The 26,435-nt window shown below is 42.3% G+C and overlaps 1 protein-coding gene across 23 annotated transcripts in view; it reads left to right on the forward strand.

Annotated features, from left to right (window-relative positions):
• DTNA (dystrobrevin alpha) overlaps nt 1-24,340 on the forward strand; it is a 443,139-nt gene extending 418,799 nt beyond the window's left edge. For 12 of the 23 annotated variants that reach the window (XM_040264818.1, XM_040264821.1, XM_040264817.1 and 9 more), the window contains 5 exons: nt 6,242-6,401; nt 8,227-8,316; nt 12,429-12,597; nt 15,100-15,232; nt 23,258-24,340. In XM_040264818.1, the coding sequence (XP_040120752.1) occupies nt 6,242-6,401; nt 8,227-8,316; nt 12,429-12,597; nt 15,100-15,232; nt 23,258-23,398 (693 nt within the window). In that variant the 3' untranslated portion in view covers nt 23,399-24,340. Of the gene's footprint in view, nt 1-6,241; nt 6,402-8,226; nt 8,317-12,428; nt 12,598-15,099; nt 15,233-17,222; nt 17,272-20,690 lie in introns of all 23 variants that reach the window. The other 11 variants (XM_040264825.1, XM_040264826.1, XM_040264837.1 and 8 more) reach the window with 1 other exon arrangement.
• The last annotated feature ends 2,095 nt before the right edge of the window (nt 24,341-26,435 follow it).

Here is a 26,435-nt window from a genome sequence, read left to right on the forward strand (position 1 = left end):
AAGCAGACACATGCAGTAGTAGATTTCATGTGGCTGATTCTTATACTGACCTTCAGTCAGAATTAAAGACAGAACCCCATATGTCCCAATCCTGCAGAGGCAGTTCTACAAGGAAATAAACAAATGCCATCTGAATTTATAGACTTCTCATAGTATAACATGATCTAAGGAGAGAATTTAGAAGTTTTAGTCTGGCGTCTGCTTCTAAATTCTGTTTTTATTTATGAGCCTCTCCCCTCTGGGGACAGTCTCTTTGTAAAATCAGATTTAAGACACCACACACAACAAATTGTGCTTGATTTAATAACCTCTACTTGCTTTATCATAAGTCTGTGTGGTTCAATGTATTTTATTATACTGGTATATATAATTCCTACTTATACTGTTTCTTGTTCGAGGTAATGCATGAATTTATTCCCCTTGAGGAGAGAACATGAATTTTTTTTAAAAAAGAAATAGTGCCTGTAATATAATATGATGATGATTATGTCTCATAAGCAATAAATTTTTTTACAAACTTGAGCCGAAACTATCCTACCCTCTTTCTTCTTTGTGTATTTTTAAGATTTATTGATGGAACCATAAAAAGAACACTCATAAAAAGTTTAATAATGAAGGCGGCTGGGATATAATAGCAGTGATGGTATGTTCCTGAGTTTCTAATATCTTTCCAGTGCCAAATACCATGACCTGGTCTAAAATCAAGTATCCTGACTTTGAGTTCAGAAAGTAGAATCTCAATAATAATTTTCTTAGAAAGATTACTGGAGTTAGCCCTGAGTTATGGTGGTCCAAGTTCCTTACTCACAACTCTAAGATCTTGAGTAAGTCAATGAACTTCCTAGCAGTTTATCTCAAACATACTGATAATACATGGCTCTCAGGCTTGTTGTAAAGATTCAAAAAGATAACGAATGTAAAAGCACTTTGTAAAATGCTCTGTGCATATAAGATATAAGAATAAATGTATGTATGTATGTGTACACATATACATCAGAATATATGAGCTTTTCTAATTTGACCCACATTTTACAAACCCACACACACACACACACATATACTCTTTCTCACATTAGCTAAGTGTGTCAGTCAGGGGAAGAAAGTCACACATCATTCCCAGTTCCATCTCCTGCTCTATTCTATTCTCTGTTTGCAACTGAATGGCCCAGTTCACTGGGGAAATCGTGGTCACTTAGGTTCCTGCCTCTTCCAAACATTGTGAAATATGCACGGGTCAGAAATCATAGATTTTACCAGTTTCGGTTCACCTTCCATCATCTCCCCGGCTCGTCCTCTCTGGTGGGTAGCCTATGGAGTAGTGAAGTGATCAAGAATGAATAGGGGTGGGGATGATTCACATCAGAAGTAATCGACTGTAATATTAGGACTGAAATCTGTGTTCAAAACCATACCTCCCCAGCCTCTCTTTCTGTCTCTATTCTCCTCTTCTCTCTGTCTCTCTCCTCTTTCTCTTTCTCTCTCTCTCTCACTTCTTTTAAATTAGGGATTGTTAACTAATTCTCGAAAAGTAAAAATTGCTTCTCTGCTTAAAAACCCTTACAAAATGATCCTCTAGTTCAAGATAAAGGCTAAGCCCCTTTCATGACACTGGAGGCCCCCACACCTGGCTCCAGCTCTTTCCAGCTTCATCTGTTCCACTCCTCACAGAAGCCTGGTGTATCAACCCCACTGGCTTCCCCAGTGTGTCTGCAGTACCCCTCAGACTCCCCAAGCCTTTCCCTGGTACTCCAAGCCCTGGAATGTTCTGTCTCCCACAGTGCTTCCTCTTTTCTGCCTGGAAATCTCTGCTGTAAGATGCAAGGCGCATGATGCCTCCTGTCTGACCAGTCAGAATTAGGCACCTCATCTGCATCCTCGCATGAAGCCCTGTGATGATAATCAGGGTGGTTTGGAAGAAAGGATGAGAAGAGGGTTGGATGTCACTAAACAGGCGGCCACGTAAAATCAGGCAGGCCTGATTGCGCTGCATTCTCCACCAAACTCGAGAGGCTGACTTTCGGGGAGTGGGTGACCTGGGTGGGGGAGAGTCCATAGTACCACCTCCCCTTGTCTCTTGACCATCTGCTCGGCCATTCCTCCAGACGGTGCTGGTTCCACAAAGTGACACTGGGCACTTCCCCTGAAGCCTCCTTCCTTTCTGGGATGGAGTGGAAACCCAAATCCTTCCTGGAAAAAAATCAGAAAATTTATGGATCTTGTCAGACTTTTTAAAAATTGATACAACAGCAGGTTGAGTGGATTCTCAGAGAATGGAGGGTAGAAATGAATTTTTCATTTATTCTCTGGGAAGGGAGCTATTTTAAATTTGCCAAGTATGATGAATGGTTTCCTTCTTCCATAAATCAACTCTCTCCTCAGGAATTTGAAATCTATATATTGATCCGCATGGACCATTGTCCCTTAAGTTTTTGCCCCATTAATCACTGAGTAATTTCCAAGAGAGGATGTTCACAGAGATTATTCACTCTAACTCTTCTAAAGTTGTTACCCAACAGCCATGCCTCATGACCAGGCCAGAGGCCACAGTTCTCTACAGGATACACCTGTGAAAATGAGACTGTACCATATTCACTCTTCTATCCCAAAGCTAAGAGGTAACTGCCTTCCCCAGTGGTCCAGCAAGAACAGCAGTCAGGAAGGCCCGAGCTGGTGTCCCCAGCAGTAAGTCTGAAAGTGAAAGTGTTATTCACTCTTTGTGATAGCATGGACTGTAGCCTGCCAGGCTCCATCCATGGAATTCTCCAGGCAAGAATACTGGAGTGGGTTGCCATTCCCTTCTTCAGGACACCTTCCTGACCCAAGGATCAAACCCAGGTCTCCCGCATTGCAGGCAGATGCTTTACCGTCTGAGCCAGCAGCCAAGCCCCTGGTGTCTACTATGCATCAAATTGGCCAGTGTGCTGACATAGGGAGGTGGGCCCTGATAACCCAGAGAGCCAGGATTCTACCCCCAGGTGTGGGTAAAGTCTGGTCATGACTGGGAAAAAGATGCAGCTGAATCTTTTCTTCAGCACCGAATCATCCACCTAATTTCTTCACACAATCAGACTGCTTGTAACTGCACCAATTAGAGATTCATTTAGGAGATAGTAGCTGTTAGTCATTCACACATAGGTGTAATTTAGACTCAGTCAATTGTTTTTCCCTTAACACATAACTACAGTCTGTTATTTTTCTCTTAACACAACACTACTCATGGGAGTTTTGAAGACAGGAAACAGGCAGAAAGGGGTAGGGAAAGTTGGCTTTGGAGACATGGTGTTAAGCAAGGAGAGCGGAGGCCAGTGTGGTACCCAAAGGTGGCATGGTGCCCTGTGGTACCCTGCGGCAGCAGCCCCGGGAGCATCATATGGTAGAGAGCCCGGTGGCACAAGTGTGAGCAGGGCTGGCATGCACTGCAGCCCCAGTAACATCAGATACTGAAACACAGGCCCACAGCCCCATATCCAAAATCACTGGGTCCAGAGATGCTCCAGAACTCAGAATCTGGTTTTAGAAACTCAGTACAGTGCAGACACCACGTAAGTAGCCTCATAGCAGTTAGGAAACAACACATGTAGCCCATTGGATTTCACATTTGCAGATAAGAGACTGGGGGGCCTGTGTTTCTGAACTGATTGATAAACAGCCCGAAGGCTCTTCTGCCACTCTGGCACTCACACGGCTCCCCGTGAGCCGGTAACTAGAAGGTACTACTGCATGGCCCAGCAGAAAGCCCTAGACCGCAGCTCCAACACACTCCCCAGGGCATCCTTGTCCTACGTCTTCTCAGCCTTTAGGTAGCTCACCCTTTCAACACTGGTGACAGTATGTTTTGAAACAGAGATGGAAGCATGTGAAGGTTGGTCCCAGTGCCCACAATCCCTAGAAGTAGCTGTGGTGATGTGGGAAGACCCTGGCCTTATGGCCTAAAGGCCGGGGGTCCATTCAACCTCTGTCCTTCACTAGCTCAGAGACCTTGGGTAATTATGACCTCTGAGCCTCAGCTTGCTAACCTGAAAAATGGGAGTACTCATACCTCAAGTGGTTGTTGAGAGGATTAAGTGAAATAGATGGGATTAAGGTGCTTTCTAGACTATCAATTGCTATTGCAGACATAAGCTACTATCATGCCTAGCTCTTATTAGTGAGAATAAAGCAAACTAAGGCATGCCGATATGCTCTAGAGACTATGAATTGCATACAAGAGTGGAGTTTTATTATTGTTGTGAACCTCCTATCACAGAAGAGGATGTGGCTTCCAGGGTAGAGAAGGTAACCCACCCTGTGTAGCCAAGAGAAGGCTTCTTCCTTCCACCCCCCTGTCCAGCTTCCTATGGCCAGTCCCTCCTGCCAGTTGCATCTGGGTCCTTGGTAAAGAAAACAGATGAGAAGGGGCAAGGAGCCCTGCCAAGGGCCCTGTCTTGGAAAGGATGCACAGGAGGGTTGCCAGGGAGAGGTGCCTGACCTCAGGGGAACTGACCAACACTTGTCTCCTTTAGGGACCCTCAACCAGCCATAGGCCATCCAGGCCATCCACAGCACAGGGCAGGCAGAGCACCCAGCCTCAAGCCCCAGCCCAGACACTCTAGCCCCATCTCCTGGACAATTGTTTTCACCTCTCTGAGCATTGTGGTCCATGACGGCACATTTAACATAATGGGACCTACTTCAGTAGGTCATGGAGAGACATCAGTGGGAATGTATGTGAAAACCTTTTGTACATGGCGAAGCATGACTCAAAAGTGAAGTCACCACCTATTGGTGTGAGATGCAGGGAGGTGTCCAGGTAACTCATCAGAAGAGGAGTCACCGTAATGACCTTGAGCTGCCCAAGTTCGCTAGGGGAAACCAGGTCCATCCTGGAGAAGGCTGGGGCAAGGGGCTGCAAAGCATCACCAACACGCAAACTTCACTTCTCTGGGCCTCATGGGCCCACTCCAAGGTACTGTTGTGAGTGAAAGAGTGGAATCCTCAGCACCTCAAGCATCACATGAGTTATTTTCTGTTTTGCTTCATTTTTAATTCTGGATTCTTCTCAATTATAGATTTGACTTTTATGTGTGATGCTGGAGCCCTAGAAAGCTAACAGCATGGCATTTTACAGGATTGATGTTGTGTGTTTTAACTGCAAGCAGCTGAACCCACAGCAAAGACCTAAACGGAATACGCGAGAGCGCTGCTTTGGTGGTGCATGTCTGGGGTTTGAATGGGGTGATGATGAATCTCTGGAGCTTGCTGTGAAACAGTCCTCACTCTCCCTGGCCAGCCCCAATGGGCTGGAGTGCAATTTATGTGAACATCTAATCTGTTATATATGCACTTCTTACATTTTCATGTTTGTGCTGACTTGACTGCCTTTGTAAACTAATTATTAAAACAGATAATGATTCCAAGAGACCTCACTGTAGAGCCGAACCTATGAAAATCAAGGTGTGACAAGTCTCAGAATGATTTCCTACTGAGGGTTGGAGTGAGGAGATGAATGACTTTAAAGTTGTTTTCTCCTTTTTCTTCACTCATTTTTAAATCTCACTGTTCTTACTGCTAGAATATTGCTTTTTCATAGGTGAAGAGAAAGACAATTCCTATAGGAAGCATTACCCCCAAACTGGAAACCAAAATTTCTATGTTTCTCATCCTCATTTGAATCCCTGAATCAGAGCAGTTCAACAGTCAACTTTTCCTGTAAAGTAGGGACTAAACAATTTGCACCTCATTTGAGTCTTAATTTGAGACTTAATACATACAATATGGCATGATATGATAGGCACTATAAATTATCCTCTGCAGATGATGGCAGGACAGACTGGTTGAAAATTTAGGAAGAGCAATATACCACATCCATACCAAATAGTCTCCGAGTTTATATTTAAAATTTTTCCTAATGTCTTTTTATTCTGTATAGATCTTCCTTCAAGGAGTAAATAAACACCTTGAAATTATCACTGCTTAACAGTAGTTTCATTACGTGGGCAAACATCTCATATATTACGTAGAACAGTGAATGTGGTACTAATAATCTCAGCTTTCAGTTTGTAACCCAAACTTCAGACCATGTCCAGTAAGGTCCTAAACTGCACCTGCATCTCAGGTTGAGCATTGCCATCCCCATGACCTAGAACTTCAACTCGCTTTGGAATTCCATTGTCACAGTTTTTAACATTTAACAGAGGCACTGGGAAGGGCATTTGGCATCTTCTTGGGGAAAACAAATTAATGACTTGCCTTGTCTCTCCAGACCCAGGGAGCAGGCTCCCCCCGCTCCTCCCCTAGCCACACCATCAGCAGGCCCATCCCCATGCCGGTGCGGTCCGCGTCCGCCTGCTCCACCCCGACCCACACGCCTCAGGACTCACTTACGGGGGTAGGGGGAGACGTACAGGAGGCGTTTGCACAAAGTAAGTGGCATTACTATTATTATCATTATTACTTTGCTGTGTTCTGCTTTATGTGACCAAAAAAAAAGTCGCCAAGGATTGCGTGTTCTACAGTTATCAGAGCCAATACCAAAGATGTTCTAGACTGTTCCGCAGCTTGTGTCAGAGCCAGGCCTGCAAGACCTTTTAGCAACTCCCTACGCTGATATGTTCATCCCTTCACCATCTTATCTTCTGGCTTCTCTTGCCCTGCCCCGTTTTCTTTAATGAGCCTTTGCTCCTTAAGGGAAAGGAAAAAAATCCTTCCAACAGTATCCATTATGTGAATGTAATCCATTTGAAAATCCTGCAGGATATTTCCGGCTTTCTTCTTTTTACATGAAAGGAAACTCAAGATTTGAGAGTAAACAAACCCATCTCTTTAGCACAGAGGCAATCGAAAAGGATGCTTAGTCACCTTCCAGATGCCTTAGAGAGTTGACTCATTGCCTCTGTGTTCTGGGCCTTCGAGGCGAGGCCCCCACAGTTCACAGAGGAGGGCAGAGAGTGATGGGAGATGACAAACAGCCTTCTCCCACCCCTGCCTCTTCTAGCGATGTATGTACCTCGAGGGTGTTTCTCTTCCTGCCGAAGCTTATCTGTAAGCCACGTATTTGGAATCTTGAGCCTCTTTTTCAAACATACTATGCACTTGGCCCTCTACTGGGCTCCTTGCCCCGCTCCCAGGCCAGCACACAAATATCCTTTCAACCCTTGCTGTTATTGTTCAGTTGCTCAGTCACGTCCAACTCTTTTGCGACCCCTTGGACTATAGCGCAGCAGACTCCTCTGTCTATGGGATTTCCCAGGCAAGAATACGGGAGCGGGTTGCCATTTCCTTCTCCAGGCGATCTTCCCAACCCGGGGATCAAACACAAGTTTCCTGCACTGGCAGGCGGATTCTTTACCACTGAGCCACCAGAGAAGCCCCCATTTGAACCCTTAGTGTGATGGAAATCTCATAATAATCTTTCTCAACCATAGAGAAATATGACCTAAGTTTCGAGTCAGGGTACTTGGCATACATCTTCTGCAGGAGCAAGAATCCTCACCCCCTTTCCACCCCCTGAGGACATTCGGTGCACAGGGTTCCCATTCCCAAGAGGTACCTGAAATAGTCGGGGGAGTTTGGGGAGCCCTGCCGGGAGGCGGAGACTGAAATGCTAGAGACCAGAATCTGATGCGCTTCAGCCCAGGTAGTGGCTACAGCAGTAGCAGCTGCTGGGAAGGCACAGCTCTGGTGGGGAAACCAGACTTTTCATCTATAAGAGCAATACTTAAGTAGGGTGATTACATGTGCTGTTTTACCTGCAACCATCCCTGTTTGTGCCAGGTCACCCCATTATTTTTTTTGAGATTTTTTTTTTTAATGTGGACCATTTTAAAAACTTTGATTGAATTTGTTACAATATTGCTTCTGTTTCGTTTTGGTTTTTTGGTTGTGAGACATGTGATCCCCACCCAGGGATTGAACCCGCACCCCCTGCATTGGAAGGCAAAGTCTTAACCACTGGACTACCAGAGAAGTCCTCATTCTTGTTACTAATAGCACCCCTTTCACTTGTAAAACTGTCCCAGTTTGAACAATAAATTGTATGAAGCCCCACCAGTTGCCATGTCTTCATACATCAAAGGCCATTGCCCTGAACACAAAGTAATTTTTTTTCAGGAAATGAACCAAAGCACTTCTGAAAAGAAGTCTTGAAAGTTTTCTTGCTGTAGAATTTCAATGGGAGTGATAAACAGCATAAAAATTGGGGGGAAAGGAGAGTTTTGAATTTTTTTTCCGTTATCATTCTTTCCTAAGGCTCAAGAAGAAATTTAAGGAATGACTTGCTAGTAGCAGCAGATTCCATCACGAACACCATGTCCTCTCTCGTGAAAGAGTTAAATTCCGGTAAGTCCCTGGTCCCCTCTTATCTGTCTGCTCATTGCAGAAGGGCCCGTAACTTCTGTTAGGGATCTGCTCATGAAACACTTAGGTGCAATCTTTTTAGCTGAAAACTCTGCATTCTTATCTTAAGATGTTTATTGTCTGAGTGATAAATGTGAGACCATCTTGAGTTTAACAATTAAAACTTTGTAGGTAAACTTTTAAGAAAGGCCTCTGGAGATTTCAGAATTATCTTCAAACCTTATTTGTTGTTGTTTAGTCTCTAAGTCTTATCCAGCTCTCTGCGACCCCATGGACTGTAGCACGCTGGGCCTCTCTGTCATCCACTATCTCCCAGAGTTTGCTCAAATTCATGTCCATTGAATTGGTGATGCTGTCTAACCATCTCATCCTCTGCCACCCCCTTCTCTTTTTGCCTTCCATCTTTCCCAACATCAGGGTCTATTCTTAACTTTGTTTATTACTCCAAAAATAGCTAATAACTCAGAATTGCATAAAGAAGAAAATAACATTTATGTAAGCTAAACTACTCTGGTTTAACTGTTCATTTAGTGTTTCATATTTAGGTTGATTCCAGTTATTTACAATTAAAAACAACTTTGCTGTTTAAAAGAGATCTTCTCATTGTCAAGTAGATAAAGATTTTTTAAAGATCTATGTGGCATTTTGTTGGGATATTAGATTTTTTAGTACTATTTATATTTTGCTGATGAAAAGACTATAAATACATGCTTAATGCAAAAAGTTTGAAAATGCAGGAAAGAATAAAGAAAAATATTAAAATTGACTTGTAAATCCAGAATCCCATGGGTGTGCCTGTGGCTGATTCATGCTGATGTATGGCAGAAACCATCATTATATTGTAATTATCCTCCAATTAAAAATAAAATTTTTTAAAAATCCAGAATTCCAAGGTAGCCACTGTTAAATATATCATGACCCAATTTGACATGATGCTGAAGTTAGTTTATAAGGTCAAATGTCTTATTTACTAATTTAGACCCTGTTAATTTGGAATGCATGGCTATTTGAATGAAGCTAAACTGAAATTTGGGCTTCCTAAGTGGCTCAGTGGTAAAGAATCTGCCCACCAATGCAGGAGACAAGGGTTTGATCCCTGGGAGAAGAAGATGCCCTGGAGAAGGAAATGGCAACCTACTCCAGTATTCTTGCCTGGGAAATCCCGTGGACGGAGGAGCCTGGTGGGCTATAGTCCATAGGGTCATAAAAGAGCTGGACATGACTTAGCCGCTAAACAACAAACTGAAATTCATCTTTGCAATATCACCAAAGAAAGATCTTCCCGGAAAATAGATAGCATAAAATTGCAGTATTCTTTATCCTAATAATACTGAGTTTTAAAAAATTTAAGTGTTAATACACAAATAAATATCTTGCTAGTTAGGAATACATTTCATTTATTCATGAAAGCCCTATGAGCAATATGACTGTTTTTCAGGACTGTGGTCATGTAGTTGCGATCACAAAAACTGTAAAAATAAAACTTAAACATTAAAAAAAAAATCTGGATTTAAATTTCTGAAAGTCTCTATAATTAGAGTTAAAATAATGAAATGCTAAAATTAACCTAAAATGAAACCAATGGAAATTGTTGCTGTTATTTTAGATTAAGATTACCAGATAGGATAAAAATGACAGTAGTTAATATATATATCATGGTTAGTGGCATATACCCACTGCCCTAGCAAATGATGAATAAAATGAAGACATTCTCATTGTGGATGTTTCAAAGTACCATTAGTTTATACTCTTACAGTACTTTGAAATATTAAGGGAATGTAGTATTTTAGGTTTGTTTATCTTACGTTAAAGTAGATTTCTCCTAATAGCTCATGGAAACCCCAAACAAGCCTTTTGGCCAACCCAATAATATTAAGCAAAAGTAACAACAGTTTTAATGAAGAGGGGGAAAAATAGAATGCTTGGAGAATTGTCAGTTATTAAGACAAAAATTTCTTATAACATTATTGAGATTTAAAAAACACAATATGTGTATGTGTGTGTGTGTGTTAGGTGCTCAGTGATGTCCAACTCCTTGCAACCCCATGGACTGTAGCCCACCAGACTCCTGTGTCCATGGAATTCTCCAAGCAAGAATACTGGAGTGTGTTGCCATTCCCTTCTTCAGGGGATCTTCCTGACTCTTCAGGGGATCTTCCTGACCCAGGGATCAAACCCAGATCTCCCATATTTCAGGCAGATTCTTTACCATTTAAGCCACCAGGGAAGCCCAAAAAAGACAATACTGTGTTCTAAATCATCTTATGGTTCAGTTCAGTTCTGTTGCTTAGTTGTAACTCTTTGCAACCCCATGGACTGCAGTACGCCATGCCTACCTGTCCATCACCAACTCCCAGAGTTTACTCAAACTCATGTCTATTGAGTCAGTGATGCCATCCAGCCATCTCATCTTCTGTCATCCCCTTCTCCTCCCACCTTCAATCTTTCCCAGCATCAGGGTCTTTTCAAATGAGTCAGTTCTTTGCATCAGGTGGCCAAAATAGTGGAATTTCAGCTTCAACATCAGTCCTTCAAATGAATATTCAGGACTGATTTCCTTTAGGATGGACTGGTTGGATCTCCTTGCAGTACAAGGGACTTTCAAGAGTCTTCCTGATTTTATGGTTCACTTCAGTTCAGTCACTCAGTCATGTCCAACTCTTTTCGACCCATGAATCACAGCACGCCAGGCCTCCCTGTCCATCACCATCTCCCAGAGTTCACTCAGACTCATGTCCATAGAGTCTGTGATACCATCCAGCCATCTCATCCTCAGTCGTCCCCTTCTCCTCCTGCCCCCAATCTCTCCCAGCATCAGAGTCTTTTCCAATGAGTCAACTCTTCGCATGAGGTAGCCAAAGTACTGGAGCTTCAGCTTTAGCATCATTCCTTCCAAAGAAATCCCAGGGTTGATCTCCTTCAGAATGGACTGGTTGGATCTCCTTGCAGTCCAAGGGACCCTCAAGAGTCTTCTCCAACACCACAGTTCAAATGCATCAATTCTTCGGCGCTCAGCCTTCTTCACAGTCCAACTCTCACATCCATACATGACCACAGGAAAAGCCATAGCCTTGACTAGAAGGACCTTAGTCAGCAAAGTAATGTCTCTGCTTTTGAATATACTATCTAGGTTGGTCATAACTTTTCTTCCAAGGAGTAAACGTCTTTTAATTTCATGGCTGCAGTCACCATCTGCGGTGATTTTGGAGCCCAAAAAAATAAAGTCTGACACTGTTTCTACTATTTCCCCATCTATTTCCCATGAAGTGATGGGACCAGGTGCCATGATCTTCGTTTTCTGAATGTTGAGCTTTAAGCCAACTTTTTCACTCTCCTCTTTCACTTTCATCAAGAGGCTTTTTAGTTCCTCTTCACTTTCTGCCATAAGGGTGGTGTCATCTACATATCTGAGGTTATTAATATTTCTCCCGGCAATCTTGATTCCAGCTTGTGTTTCTTCCAGTCCAGCATTTCTCATGATGTACTCTGCATAGAAGTTAAATAAGCAGCGTGACAATATACAGCCTTGACGTACTCCTTTTCCTATTTGGAACCAGTCTGTTGTTCCATGTCCAGTTCTAACTGTTGCTTCCTGACATGCATAGAGATTTCTCAAGAGGCAGGTTAGGTGGTCTGGTATTCCCATCTCTTTCAGAATTTTCCACAGTTTATTGTGATCCACACAGTCAAAGGCTTTGGCATAGTCAAGAAAGCAGAAATAGATGTTTTTCTGGAACTCTCTTGCTTTTTCCATGATCCAGCGGATGTTGGCAATTTGATCTCTGGTTCCTCTGCCTTTTCTAAAACCAGCTTGAACATCAGGGAGTTCAGGGTTCATGTATTGCTGAAGCCTGGCTTGGAGAATTTTGAGCATTACTTTACTAGCATGTGAGATGAGTGCAATTGTGCAATAGTTTATTCATGTCAATATCAATTCTCATTTTGAACAAAAAATGAACACTTATTTAACTTGTGTACAGTAGCTGGTCAGTGTTTTACACAGCATAGGTTAGTTTTTGTTAAGCCTAGCCCTTTATTGGCTGATCATTAAAAAATCTAAGATATTCTTTACTTTCTTCAATTGTACCTAATAGAGGTGGGAAGTGAAACTGATAGTAACGTGGATTCTGAATTTGCACGGACTCAGTTTGAAGATCTGGTCCCATCACCGACCTCTGAAAAAGCTTTTCTAGCACAAATCCACGCCCGAAAACCTGGTTACCTTCACGGTGGAGCTACCCCGAGCACCATGCGTGGGGATATGTGAGTATCTTCTGCCTGGGGGGTGTTTTTTCAGCAACAGAACATTCTGCAGGGAGCATAAGAAAATAAAAACATGGTTGCTTAGTTTTTCATTTTGGAAAGGAATGACGCAGTTTCCTTTTCTGCCAGAAAAGGTAGAAGGGTGTGTGTGTGCTAAGTCACTTCAGTCATGTCCGAATCTGTGTGACCCTATGGCCTGCAGCCCACCAGGCTCCTCTGTCCATGGGATTCTCCAGGTAAGAATACTGGAGTGGGTTGCCATGCTCTCTTCCAGGGGATCTTCCTGACCCAGGGATCGAACCCGCATCTCTTGTGTCTCCTGCATTGGCAGACAGGTTCTTTACCACTAGCGCCCCCTGGGAAGCCCAGGTAGAAGGGTGCTTCATTTCAATTTCTTATTGTGACTTTTCCTCCTAACAATTTCCAGAGTATCAGTAATGAAAACCAACCAGTACCTATTGAGATCCTCGCCCGCCCAAGGCACTCAACCAGTTAGATACAAAATAGTGTCAAAAATCACTCCCAGCATCCCAGGACTCATAGACTAGTTCAGAGGATAAATCATCCCATCTTCCGAATTTACTAGATTCATTCTTAAGGGACCTGGTGATACTAGAGAGGCCTCTGTTCAAAGTGAGTATAAACATCATCTATGCACTTGTGATTTGAATAACTAAATGTAAAAAAATCTCTCATTATAAAGAAGTCCAATTTGCTTGGCTTGTTGAATATGTATAAATCTGACCTTCAAAAGACACTTTGCAAAGATTTTCACCCAATTAGGTTTCTGTAGCTTGACAGGAGCCAGTAGAATCAGTGACATTCCCTACTAGACTGTGACCTTGGATCAGCTCAAAGTAGTCAGGCAGAGAAAGTTAAAGCTGAGAAATAAAGGCTAACCAAGGACAGACCTGCAGAGCCCAGCTTGGGAAGGAAAAGAATAAAATGAAGAAAGTTAAATAAGTGGAGTTCTGAGAAATATGGACAAGGGCTCACTCAGAAGCTGGAAAAGGGAGTTGATGAGCAGTTTTTTAAAAAGCTACAGAAGGGTGGTGGTGCTTAACATGAGAAGAACTGCAGACTAGTCTACAAAAATAAACTGTCTGTTTTAAAGACCCAAAGAAGAAACTAACCAGAGGCCTTTCTGGTGTTTTGACTCTCCATCCAAGGAGTGAGTAAAAAGACCAGTAATAATGGGAAATTATAAATAGACATGGTTTGAAAGCCAGCTGTGAAAAGGCAGAGAGCATAATATCAAAACAAAACAGTTATGATTTTATGTGGCAGGAGGCTGCTGCTTTTAATTGTAGTTCGCTTTCTTGTCCTTCCCTCTAGAATTTAGAATTATTTGATTTGTTTGTTATTCAGACTGGTGAACTGTGATCAGTTCAGTCTGGTAAATAACATATCTATGTGATTTTTTATAATTGAGCATTTACATGGTGGTCACCTAAAACTTTCTGGATCCAGTCGCAAGATCCAAGACTGTAGCTAAAGCCACCCGATCTGCCGTTCCTGGCAGGCTGGTGGCAGGGCTGTGGGGGTTGGGAAGGGAAAGTTTATAGAGGCTTTGCAGACCTATTTAGGCTGTCCCCAAACCTCTAAAAATAACAAGAACATGTCGTACAGATATAAATAAACATGAACATTGGCATTTATGTTCCAACCCAGAAACTTCTACTTGACCACTCTTTTTCATTTTAGGGGATATTTTAATATCTGTACTATCTAAGCATGTACTGTGTTTTAGAGAGAATATTTTAGCTATATGATTTAGGCGGTAAATTTATATTCAGTCCCAGGAAGAACTTTATATATTCTTGGATGAATAGATGAAGAGTCACACATTAGCGAATGAGATCATTCTTATCCATTTGATTCATGATGGAATTGGACAATTTAAATGGATTTCTTAAAGTCAGAGAGAGTATACATCTTTAAGATCAAGAGCTGTGGGTTAGAATATTAGTCTCCCTGACATTGATTGGCTGATATTCTGAGCCTTGATTCTACCATAAAAATACAGCACATGAGTGCATGGGCCTATATACATGCAGAACACAAAGAGAATTAAATTATAAACAAATATTCTTAGACATTATTTCACTAGAGGGCTCACTTTCCTTATAGAAAGTATTCTTGGACTCCATTTTTTTAAGCCCCCAAATTGGGAAAACTGTATCCTCTCTAAAGATAAGCCTGCCTTTTTTAAAGAATGGCAAACATTTAAAGGGCAACTCATTCCAGGGAACTCTAGGAAAACAGGTGACATAGAAAAACTGCCTATGAGAACAACTTGATCATATATTTCTCCAAACTTCCAAAGCGTCTTTCAAGTTTTTTCATCATGTCAAAGAAAATCCTAAATTGAAGTAAATCGAAGCAAAGAAGTGAATTAGAGACAAAATAAACGTGCCCCCAGAACGGCAGGCAATTCAGGGATTCCACTCATATTTGCCTTTTAAAATTTGCTCCAAAACACCCTCTGTGGTTGACTCCCAGGGTTACAGATGACGGGGACCCCTATGTGCGGCCAGAGGATGAGAACTATGAAGATGACTCCATCCGGCAGCTGGAGAACGAGCTGAAGATGGAGGAATACCTAAAACAGAAGCTACAGGATGAAGCCTACCAGGTACCGAGAGCCCACCCCACACCACCCACCACTTCGGCCCCCGCCCCTCGGCGGCCGGATCTTTCACATTATTCCAAAACCTGGTGCCTTCTCCTTCCTTCCACCCTCCCTTTCTGGAATATTCTGACAGTACTCCTTAGCCCATGAATTCTAAGACAGGGAAAGGTTTAATGCTTCTTATAGCTGTCACTCACCATGTATTCCTATAAATTCTGAGCTGGAAATTGAAAAGAGGGCTTCCATGGTGATGAATAGTTCATGACCCTCCAAGATCATTAGGAAAACACTTTTTAAGAAAAGATACAAAAAAAAAAAAGAAAGAAAGAAAGAAAGAAAAGATACAGCTGGCTGTCCATATCAGCAGATTCAGAATCTGTGGATACTGAGGTTCAACTGGAAGGGACTTTGAGTATCCATGGATGCTGGCATCTGCAGGATGGGGGTATCCTGGAACCAGTTCCCCATGAATACTCTGGGATTCTATGCCCTTGGGTGGGCCACAGGGCACAAGGAAGTTGACTAAGCATAAGTATACCTCTGTCCTTGAATCACTTGTCCTCAACTTCCCTCCCTGCCTGCCTCGTATCAAATGTTAAGAAGTCAGAGTGACAAACCTCAGCTAGACATGTTGGGGGAACTGTAGGCCCCCATTCAGCAGGGTGTGGTTGGACAGATTGTCATATATCCTGGATAGCATGATAATCCATCTGAGAATTCACCTGACATAGCACATGCGATGGGGAATAATATTATCCTTACGGGGATGCATTTTCCCCATGGAGATTGTTCTACTGCCCCATTTATTTACCTTGTACGTTTCCCCTCCCTCCGTCTTGCTGGGGTTCTGGGAGGACAGGGATATTTGGATGGTTGAGACCTATTGCCCCTCACCAGGCCCCAGTGGGTTACTTTTATCAGGTCAGGCTTTCTGTCCAATATCCAGATAAGTTTTTTCCACCATCTTAGGAGCAGTAGCTCTCTTACTCTGTTATTGGAAGAAAGACTAGCAGATAAAATAAGTTATCTACTACTCATACATCTGTAGATTGCTTGGAAATATTTTCCCAAGAAGAACAGAGCAAGAGGGAAGCCTACTAACCCCACCTTGACAATATAAAACAGAAGTTTTGCCTCTTTGGAATGTTCCAAAACAATTGTGTTTCCAAATAACTTCAGAATGTAGGCCTAGGTAAACAAAGAGTGACCAGATACGTAAAGTTGTACTTGAATCCTGCATACTCAGACTTGCCTCGAGTGCACACCAGGGAGGACATTTTTCTTCGCAACTTCTATGGCCTGTCCACAGGAGGAAATTTGCCCGGATGAAGCCCCAGGGTGTCTCTGGGAACTCTGAGGGGTGGCATTCCTACATATATCTCCTTTTGGCCCTGCTGCGCAGAAGGAGAGAGAGAGGTGGTTAAATAATCAGTATTATGGTTCATGCTGTTAGAGGCGCCTATTAGACCTCCCTCTGGGAGCCCACACTAGTGTCTGGATTTTGGTGACAACCGTAACTGAAATTTCTAATTTTTTTTTTTTTTTAAGAAAAGGAGTCATTTTGTATAAGATATTAGATTTTTATTTATTTCAATGAACTAGAGATTTAACCTGATACAAGCAAAATGAAAGGAAATTCTATTAACAGCCTCAGCTTCCATTGGAGTTCCTGCCATCTCTGGCAGATTTTAAGCTCTTTCTCTCTCTCTCTCCTTTCCTCACCACAACCAGTGAGTTCAAAGAAAAGACAAAGAAAAGGGCAAAGAGATTGTAATGGGTCCATGTGTTATATGCCCTGGAGAAGGTTGAAGTGGTTTTTCCTTGACTGCTCTGTAAGCTGTTGGATGGGTCAGAACGTTACTTTCGTTCCCTGGCTTCTCTCTATCTGTCTGTCTATCTTTCTGCATGGCTTCCCACCAAATAATTCACCAGCTTGACTGCATCACAGACTTGACATGTCACCTTTCTCGTTTGTATCCTTTGTCACCCGCAGGTCAGCTTGCAAGGTTGAATGCAATATCCTTTTATCACTCTCCTCTCAAGTAAGTATCCACTTATTTAGGAGGAAATGTGGTCACCTGGATTCTGATCACTTGTAACCTACATGCACAATCACTATCTCTTACGTTTTTTTCTATGGTAAACTATCCTCTCCCCCTGCTGACAGCAAAGAATCATCCTGGGCCATGAAACATATCGTTCTAGTCCGGTGTGATTTGGCAGACAACCTTGGGAGTTCACTTTTTACTCTATGAATTAGGAAAACTGGCAGAGGAATCTCTATAACCCAAAGATGCCCCATAATTGTGCGGCTATAAAGCCAGTTTGCTGATCCATAACTGCATCCAGAGTTTCAACCTCTCTGGCACTTGAGAGAGAAAAATGGAAGCTTACTCAGCACTTGCAGAAATGAGTCAGCGCCTTAGTCCTGCTGTACTTAGGGCCCAAAAGATCAAAGTGTGCACCTTAACCAGTGAAATCAAGAACATGAATTACTAAAGAAAATGAAAGAACCAAAGTGCAGAGGGAAGCTTCCACAGCCTTACGCTTTTGGAACAGCTGATTCACACCCATCATGGAATTCAGCAAGATATAAATTAATTTAAAATACCTTTTCTGGGGCTTGTGATCCCCCACCTTCAGAGATTTACCTAAATATATGGGAAATTCTCAGTAGTTTTTCGGCTTTTGTTTTTTTCTTTTTAATTTAAAGAGACTAGCATTTGATTGGCAAGAACTACTTGACTATAGTTGTCTGAAGCTTAGGATCTGGACTCTAACAGACTGATTTCAAAAATGAGTTCCATCAAATCCTAGCAATATAATATAATCTTTGAAAGATTGCTTAGACTTCTATGAGCCTCTGTTCCCACTGTACAACATGTATCATAATACCCACCTCATAGAGGAGTTGTACGCCCTGGGATACACCAAGTTACAGCTTAACCTAGTGGCAGACACACTATCATTTCATTCTGGGCATACACGTACATGTCTAATTTAGAAGCAGTTCAGTCCCTGGGAGTGACAATGACTATTATGTGAGTGTATGAGAACCCCCAAGACTCAGAACTAGCTTGCTCTCTCTAGTTAGGTGAATAAGGTTGGGATTCAGCTTTGTGCTACGATTTGACACACCTTGAGCTACACTGTCCCATGAGTCTGATGGTTTCTCTGACTCCAGCTCATGGCCATTTAGATGTCCCACATTACAATTCAAAGCTAATACACCTCTCACAGTCATGACTGCATAAGACCAAGGACTTGTAACTACTTTAGTTCTTCAGTCTATTCCCACCCATGGAATCTCATAAATTTACAGTGCAGTTGAGGGGAAACAACCCTGGCTGCTAAGCTGAAAAAGGATATATGTCTTCTAAATGATGTATCAATTAGTAATGAATACATTCTAGCTGAAACACTCCTCAGGTTAAGATGAAGCAAGTAAAAATCAAGGTGTAATTGTTATTATGAAATATATTTTTTGAGCTGTGAGGCCCTTTTGGTATAAAAGGAGAGATCTTATTGAATACATTTTAGTCTGTCTCCCTTGGACTTGAGACTACTACACCACAAGTTCTCCTGATTCATCATGACTATAGTGGAAAAAGTTCCCAAGAGCAATTTCTGAAAATATTCACTCCAGTTACTTTCCCAGAGGAGCAAGATGTTTCCTTTTATAGCATTTTCTTTCTCTGAACTCTAGCAATTTGATCATTTTTGTTATGCACATTATTTAAACATTATCAGGTAGTTCTTATAAAAATATACTTCTTTAAAAAGCCTAATAAAATGCCTTTGACATTTTTTATTTAGTTGCTAACTCATGTCCAATTCTTTTGCCACCCATGGACTGTAGCCTGCCAGGCTCTTCTGTCCATGAGCTTTCTCAGTGGAATTGCCATTTCCTTCTCCAGGGGATCTTCCAAACCCTGGGATCAAACCCGTGTCTCCTGAGTTAGCAGGTAGATTCTTTACTACTGAGCCACAATGGAAGCCCCAGCCCTGGACATAAACCAAGATAAAAAGCAGTATTTGGTTCTTGTCTTTTATTTCCAATAAAACTTAAAACAGTTGTGACCTCTGCTACTTACCGCATCCTTACCTACCTAGCTGGCCTTGCACAGGATTCTAAATATAAACCAATCTGTCACCAAATCACCAAGTCAGACAAAATTAATTTAAGATCTGGAACACTGCAGAAACTAGTAGCTTTTCATCCTTGCAGCTAGTTCTACCCTACTGTGATTTTTCTTGATGAAACCAAGAAAGACAGCTGAAATTGTAGAACAGTTCTCTGTTGAAATCTATTCACTTGAACTTTCTGGCTATACTGCAAGACCAGAAATTATCCTCAAATATATGCATCTCTTCTGCAAGGGTCCTAAAGTCGATTTCATCAGCTCAAAGTCAGTTAGGCATCCACGAAGCAGAGCCCTACATGCTGCTGCTGCTGCTGCTAAGTCGCTTCAGTCGTGTCCAACTCTGTGCGACCCCATAGACTGCAGCCCACCAGGCTCCCCCATCCCTGGGATTCTCCAGGCAAGAACACTGGAGTGGGTTGCCATTTCCTCCTCCAATGCATGAAAGTGAAAAGTGAAAGTGAAGTCGCTGAGTCGTGTCTGACTCATAGCAACACCATCGACTGCAGCCCACCAGGCTCCTCCATCCATGGGATTCTCCAGGCAAGAGTACTGGAGCGGGGTGCCATTGCCTTCTTCGGAGCCCTACATGACTAAGGGGCAAAAGGTGAAACACCAGAGACATGGAAGACCCATCCTCTGCTCAGGAAAATCCTTAGGCCTCTTTGAAGATAAATATGCGCTTACCAACACATTAACAAGAGTTAATCCAGAGAAACCTGTTTTATTGCTTTTTAGCTAGCCACGTGGGAAGAAACAATACACGTAACGCTTAGCACCCAAATTAAGAGTCCACCGTGGTTCCATTTTGGCCCACTCAAATCTTAGGTTGGTCCCTTTTCCATCCCTCTGGCCACATGCTACTCCACTCACCTTAGCCAGCCACATCCTAACTTCAGAAATTGGAGGATGGAAGATCAAAGGTGGATTTTTTTTTTTTTAATTAGCATGGCAAAAAAAAAAAAAAAACTAGCAAGGCATTCTGATGGTGAGTCAGTGCTTTCATCTCCTTGTCCAAAGGACAACACAAATATTTCTGTTTATGTTGCTTGAACCTTCCAGATGCCTTAGGTGCCCACTAGGCAGGAGTCTCAGCATGGAGGATTCTTGTCCTCTCTTCCATCAGAAGGTGAAGTAGCCCAGTGTCCCAAGATGGTCATCCCTGATTGTCAGAGGAAGAAAGGAGTGTGTGTGTGAGTGTGTGTGTGTGTGTGTGTGTGTTTCGGGGTGGGGGAAAGGGAGGATTCTAAGCTTCATAACTCTAATTTAGAGAACAGTTTCTATCTTTAAAAAAGAAATTACACATTGCTTATTCCCAGGCAAGCTATAGTCAGACAGATGCAAGTAACAGGAGAGCTGGTGATGAAGGACAGAGCTGCACCCCCAGAGGAGAAGACGGCAGCCTGGCAGCAGCCTCAGCTCGTGGAAGAGAGGACCCACCACATGCAGCCGCTCCCGACAGACCCCCGCCCCCTAAAGACTGTGTTCTGCCGACTATAGTGCAGCTAACTTTTTGTTCTAAGTTTTGTAGTTCATAGACGTGTGTTTTGAGAAGGAAAAAAACAAAAATAAGACTTCTGTTCAAAGCTAACTTATCAGCTACATCTTCTGTAACATGGCTCATCCCTCGAAATGAAAACACAGGCTGAAATCCCATGCTGCTGTTACTGGCAATGGCAGTATTAACAAGCATCTTACCTTTGCACATGATATTTGAACCTGGTCAGTTTACAACGACATTACTAACACTGTTTATAGCTAGGAGTTTCATTTCTGAATTCTCTGAGATTTTAGCAAAACAGTTGATTATATACACTGTACATTTTTTTTCCACAGCAACTGGAAAAAAAAAACAACCACTTGCAGTTATTCACTGAGCCCGAAGGATTTGGTTCCTGAGGGTGCAGACTCAGAGCCCCAAAGCCAAGAAAGGTCCTTGGCCTGCACAGTCTGCACTTGTCTCCAAGTCTCTGAGAGCAGAGGCTTGAACCAAACCCACCAGGAGAATCCAATCTCTGCGGCTTCTTTCCAACTTGGGGTTGTTTTCTTTCAAGATACTCTTAACCAATCAGCCATAGAATTTAGTGTAAATATTTTCTTTTTCCAAATAAAGATCGTATTCCAAAAAAAAGGCAACATTCAAATTATATAGAATCTAGTTTTTAAAATCAGCACAGATCTTCTTAAAAACTGTGAACTCTGTTTTGAAATACTCGTTACTAAAGCTGTTTATAAACCACAGGTGCCATAAGATCCCCCCCGCGGACTCGAGTTCTCTCTGCTCTTCCACGGCTGGTTCCTTTCGGTTTAGCTTTAGGGAGCATGTTTCTAACAGCACCGCTCATCCGCCAGTACCCCATCAGGTCGTTTGGAGGCCTTTCAGCTTTAAATGTACAGGCTTAAAGTGCGCTTGCAAACGTTCCCTCTCCTTTTCTTTCTGAATGTGTTTTGCCTTAGCTGGCTACCTGGTGTTCTGCATGCAGCCTCCTGTGGTCGCGTGAGAGGAAACAGGCTTTCCTAAGTGGAGCTGGGATCTTGCACTCTGTGAAAAGCTCATGTGCAAAAGAACTGTCAAGGAAGGGAGAATGAATGACTCTGTTGATGGTCCTTTCTGAGGGCCCTCTTTGGGGAGCACCAAAGACCTCCCTTAGGGATTCTGGGGAAATGAAAAAAAATAAGCTTCTACTTTGTTTCAAGATTTGATGAAATAAAAATCCTGCCACACAGTAGATGCATTATCCTTAAATTGGCAGCTTCTCTGGATTCCTGTTTCTCATTTAAAAGAAAGAAGAGAACATCATTCTATAACAGTGGTTCTTGAAATGTGGTCCCTGGACCAGCAGCACCAGCATTACCTGGGGAATTTATTAGAAATGCAGATTCTTAGGCCCTAGCCCCAGCCCTACTGAATCAGAAATTCTGGGGTTGGGGCCCCGTCATCTGTGTTTGAACCTTCCAGATGATTCTGATGCATGCAGAAGCTGAAGAACCACTGCTTTAGAAGCCAGTTGTGTAATAAAATCTCTGAAAAGGCCTTACTCAGAATAAGTAAGAAAGGTTCTGAGTCATCCTCAAAGTTTGAGTGATTCAATTTTGCTTCCAGGGCTGGCAGAAGCTTTCTCCCACCCCACAGAGTCAGTAGTTGGTGGGTGCCCCGCTGAGAAGTGACATCCCAACTTCTTCCTTCTACCTTTCCAGAGGGCTCTCAGATGCTCCCATCTCTGTGTTGGGTCAGACACCACCTCCTTGACTGCCCTCGGGAACAAAATCACTTGCCTTGGGGTTAGTAAAGCTCTCGGTTGGCATTAGCAAGGAGCACATTCTGCCCCTTGATGTACTTAATCATTTTCCCCTGGAGAGCCAGCCTGACAAATGCCCCTGAGAACAGGCTGACACCAAAGGGACACAACTGCACAGTTCTCAGATTTCTTTGCACAGAGGGATGCTATTGCAGGTTTTGTTGGTGTATCTTAATGTTCATCTCCTTCCCTCTGCCCATCCTCTGTGAACCCATACCTCTCTAGATGGAGCAGGTGGCCACTGGTGCCTCATACTCAGTACTTAAAACCACTACATCCCAGCTACCTACATGGCTGTCAGCTCTGAATCATAGCTGGCCAGTTCTCAGTCTCAGAACCCTGACCCTGCAGGTGGCATTCAGCCACTACCTGGACCGAGCTGACAGATGTTATCATTTTGTGTTTCTGCATCATAGTGTTTGTCTAAGGTTTGGACTGTTCTGTGGGTAACCTTCCCACATCATAGTGTTCATTGCCAATTCCATCACACGGTTATCGATCCCATCTTACGAAGTCGTTGAAAGAACTCTGGAAACTGCTGCCAATGACCGATTCCTGACTAACCAGCCACCTTTTCTTTCTCTTAGCTCCACGTCAGCCCTGAGACCAGACTCAAGCACCCCTGTCCTGTAAACGAGACAAAATGGCGTGTGTTATTTTGGGTTTTTGTGTTTTTGGGCGGGTTTCTTTCCTTGGCTCTCCAAATCTACTTTTGGGGTCTGTTCTAAGTACAAACCCAGCAGGTGTCACCTGTCCTGTCCATTAGGTACAGTTCTGTCTGGCCAGGGTTGTTTCTTTCTTGTTCCACAATGAATTGCACATCCATCTCCATTAGAGGTGATGCCCTATTAATGAGCACTGGTCTAACACAGCCAACCCTCCCCCACGGCGCCATGTGAATGGAGGGAGGAAGGAGGGTGAAATCTACTGTAGGGGATTCAGGAATCAGTTGTGGTTGGTCAGGACGGAAGTCGGGGTAAATGTGGTTGGTTAGAGGGAGATGTGCTGGAGATTGTGAAAAATGGATTCTCGAGAGATCTACTACAAGACAGGGAAGGTTCATTTGTAAGTAGTAATGTGAACTGAACTACATAAGAGTGTGGCCTTTGTTGTGATATACTATGTATTTTCTTATATGCATGAGCCAAACTGTTGCCTCATAATTTAGCACTGATGTCTGCTTTTATTTTGATCATCTTTGTCCACCCTTATTAGTTCTTGGCTGTTAACTGTAGGTAGACATTGTATATCCAGCAGCCTTTGGTTGCTGCAGTCACCTTGGTTCGATTCCGCACAAACAACTCCATGTCCTCAGAAGAAAGGGCATTTTTACCTTTGAACCAAAAAGAGGGGAAAAAAGAAAATCAGAGGTATCATATCCTGAGGCTAATTAACTCTAAGACATTTTTAATTATGACTACTGTAATTTGACGCCATTTGAAGTAACCAATTCAGAGACACTAAAGATTTCACAACATTCATGGGTATGTAACAAAACTACTATTGTATGGGTTTTTTGTATTGCTGTCAAGTATTGTTTTGTGTGTCTGTGTGTGTGTTGGAACCTCCTGGGGACATGTTATATTTTGAAGTGATTAAACTATTTAATTGTGTGTCTATATTTTGGAATGGAATTATTTCTTCATTAAAAAATGTTTTTAAAAACACTATATCTTGTGTATTTTGTTCTTTTGTTTCAATGAATGTTTCCTAAAACAACATAAGGTTAGTCTAAGAAAGACAAGTCAGTGTTTGGAGCGTGAAGCTTGGACTGCTGATTGAGGATCAAGCAATTGAGGTCAAATATTTCACCTTTTCCTGCCTTTGAGGATGCAATTTTTTAAAAAATTAGATACTATTCTGCTGCTCATGGAAAGCCTTGTTATGATTAAGATCAAAAATCCATACTCCCTCTCCTTTTTTCTCTTCCTCTTCTTTCTTTTCTTCTCCAAATTCCAAATGTTGGAAAAAAATAACTAACATTTGTGTAATCCTTTACAACTTTCAAAAACCCTGTTTCATTTACATTTGATCCTCACATTATCCATTTGAGGAGTACTTAGTCATCCAGATGTGTAACTTACGGTGCTTCCTTTGTTCTGAAAAAACCTGCAGACCAGGCTGAGATGAGAAGTAGACTAGGCATGCCATCAAACAAGAAACGGAGGGAAAAACACAAGAAATTTCCCACTTCTGAGACAATGGTGCGCTTTTCGGAGGAGCTTCAGGAATGAGGCTTCTCCCTCTATCCAGAGCTGTGGAGACTTCACCTCACTCCCAGTAGATCTTGCATCAGACAAGACCAAGATTCATCCAAGGAGTTGTGCTCTCAATTCCTTGGCGTTGGTTTAATTTCTACTGCTGTCTTCTGGTTGCCCTAGCAACACAAATTAAACTTTCCAAATTATGTGTTCTAAATATTATCTGAGCAAGTAAAGAAAAACTGGGAGGCACTGGAAAGATGAAAAAGAGAATTTTCAGAATCAATTTTTTTTTTCTAAGATGTCAGATCCTGACGCAAGACTGTGATGTACACCAAGAATCACCATCACCCAAAACATTCCCCTAAGATTTCATTGGCATAGTCAGGAGCAGTGGGGCAGGTCTGGTTGTCAAACATTGGAGAAGCTTGGGGCAAGAACTTTTTTCCTGGTTCATAGCCAGCTTGGGAACAATGATCCTCTGAAATACAAAATCCTTTATAGTCTTTTTTTAAAATGCTGCTTTGAGGGGAGGTTAGTATGAGAAAAGAGTAATATTTCCCCCTATTGCAAAGAGATCCAAGATGCTTCTTCGATGAAGAAGGGCTCAAATATTTTAGCAGGATAATAGGAAGAGTATAATTTTACCAAAACACCTAAACCAAAGCTAAGATACAATACTGAAAAATCTGCATAAAATGCAACTTAACTTCCTAGTTCTCAATGTTCAGTACAAATAACCATACTTGTTCAACAGCAAAGGCATTTTTCAAGCCATTGTGAGGGTCTCTGTACTATGAACATTAGCGGTATAAAGGACAGTCTTCAATTTTTTTTTTTTTTTCTAAAAAACCACAAAGTCAGGAGGTGGAGAAGAGGGAAAGCTTGTACACTGTTGGTGGGAATGTAAATTGGTGCAGCCACTATAGGAAACAAGATGGAGTTTCTTTAAAAAACTAAAAATAGAGCTACCAATTCCACTCCTGGGCATATTTTTTTTTAATTAATTCAAAAAGATACATTCACCCCAATGTTCACAGCAGTATTATTTATAACTGCCAAGATACGGAAGCAACCAGAGTGTCTATCAACAGATGAACTGATAAAGAAGATGTGTGAATGGATAAGGAAGTTGTGCTACATATACATGATAAAATATTACTCATTACTCAGCCATTAAAAATAACGCATTCTGAGTCAGTTCTAATGAGATGGATGAAACTGGAGCCTAGTATACAGAGTGAAGTAAGTCAAAAAGAGAAACACCAATACAGTATATTAACACATATACATAGAACTTAGACAGATGGTAACAATGATCCTATATACAAGGCAGCAAAAGAGACACAGATGCAAAGAACAGATTCTTGGACTATGTGGGAGAAGGCGAGATGGGATGATTTGAGAGAACAGCGTTGAAACATGTATATTACCATATGTAAAACAGATGACCAGTGCAAGTTCCATGCATGAAGCACGGCACGCAAAGCTGGTGCTCTGGGGCAACCCAGGGGGGATGGGGGTGGGGAGGGAGGTGGGAGGGGGGTTTAGGATGGGGGCACAC

This window comes from Oryx dammah, unplaced genomic scaffold (genome assembly GCF_014754425.2).
Source record: "Oryx dammah isolate SB20612 unplaced genomic scaffold, SCBI_Odam_1.1 HiC_scaffold_22, whole genome shotgun sequence".
NCBI classification, from domain to species: domain Eukaryota; kingdom Metazoa; phylum Chordata; class Mammalia; order Artiodactyla; family Bovidae; genus Oryx; species Oryx dammah.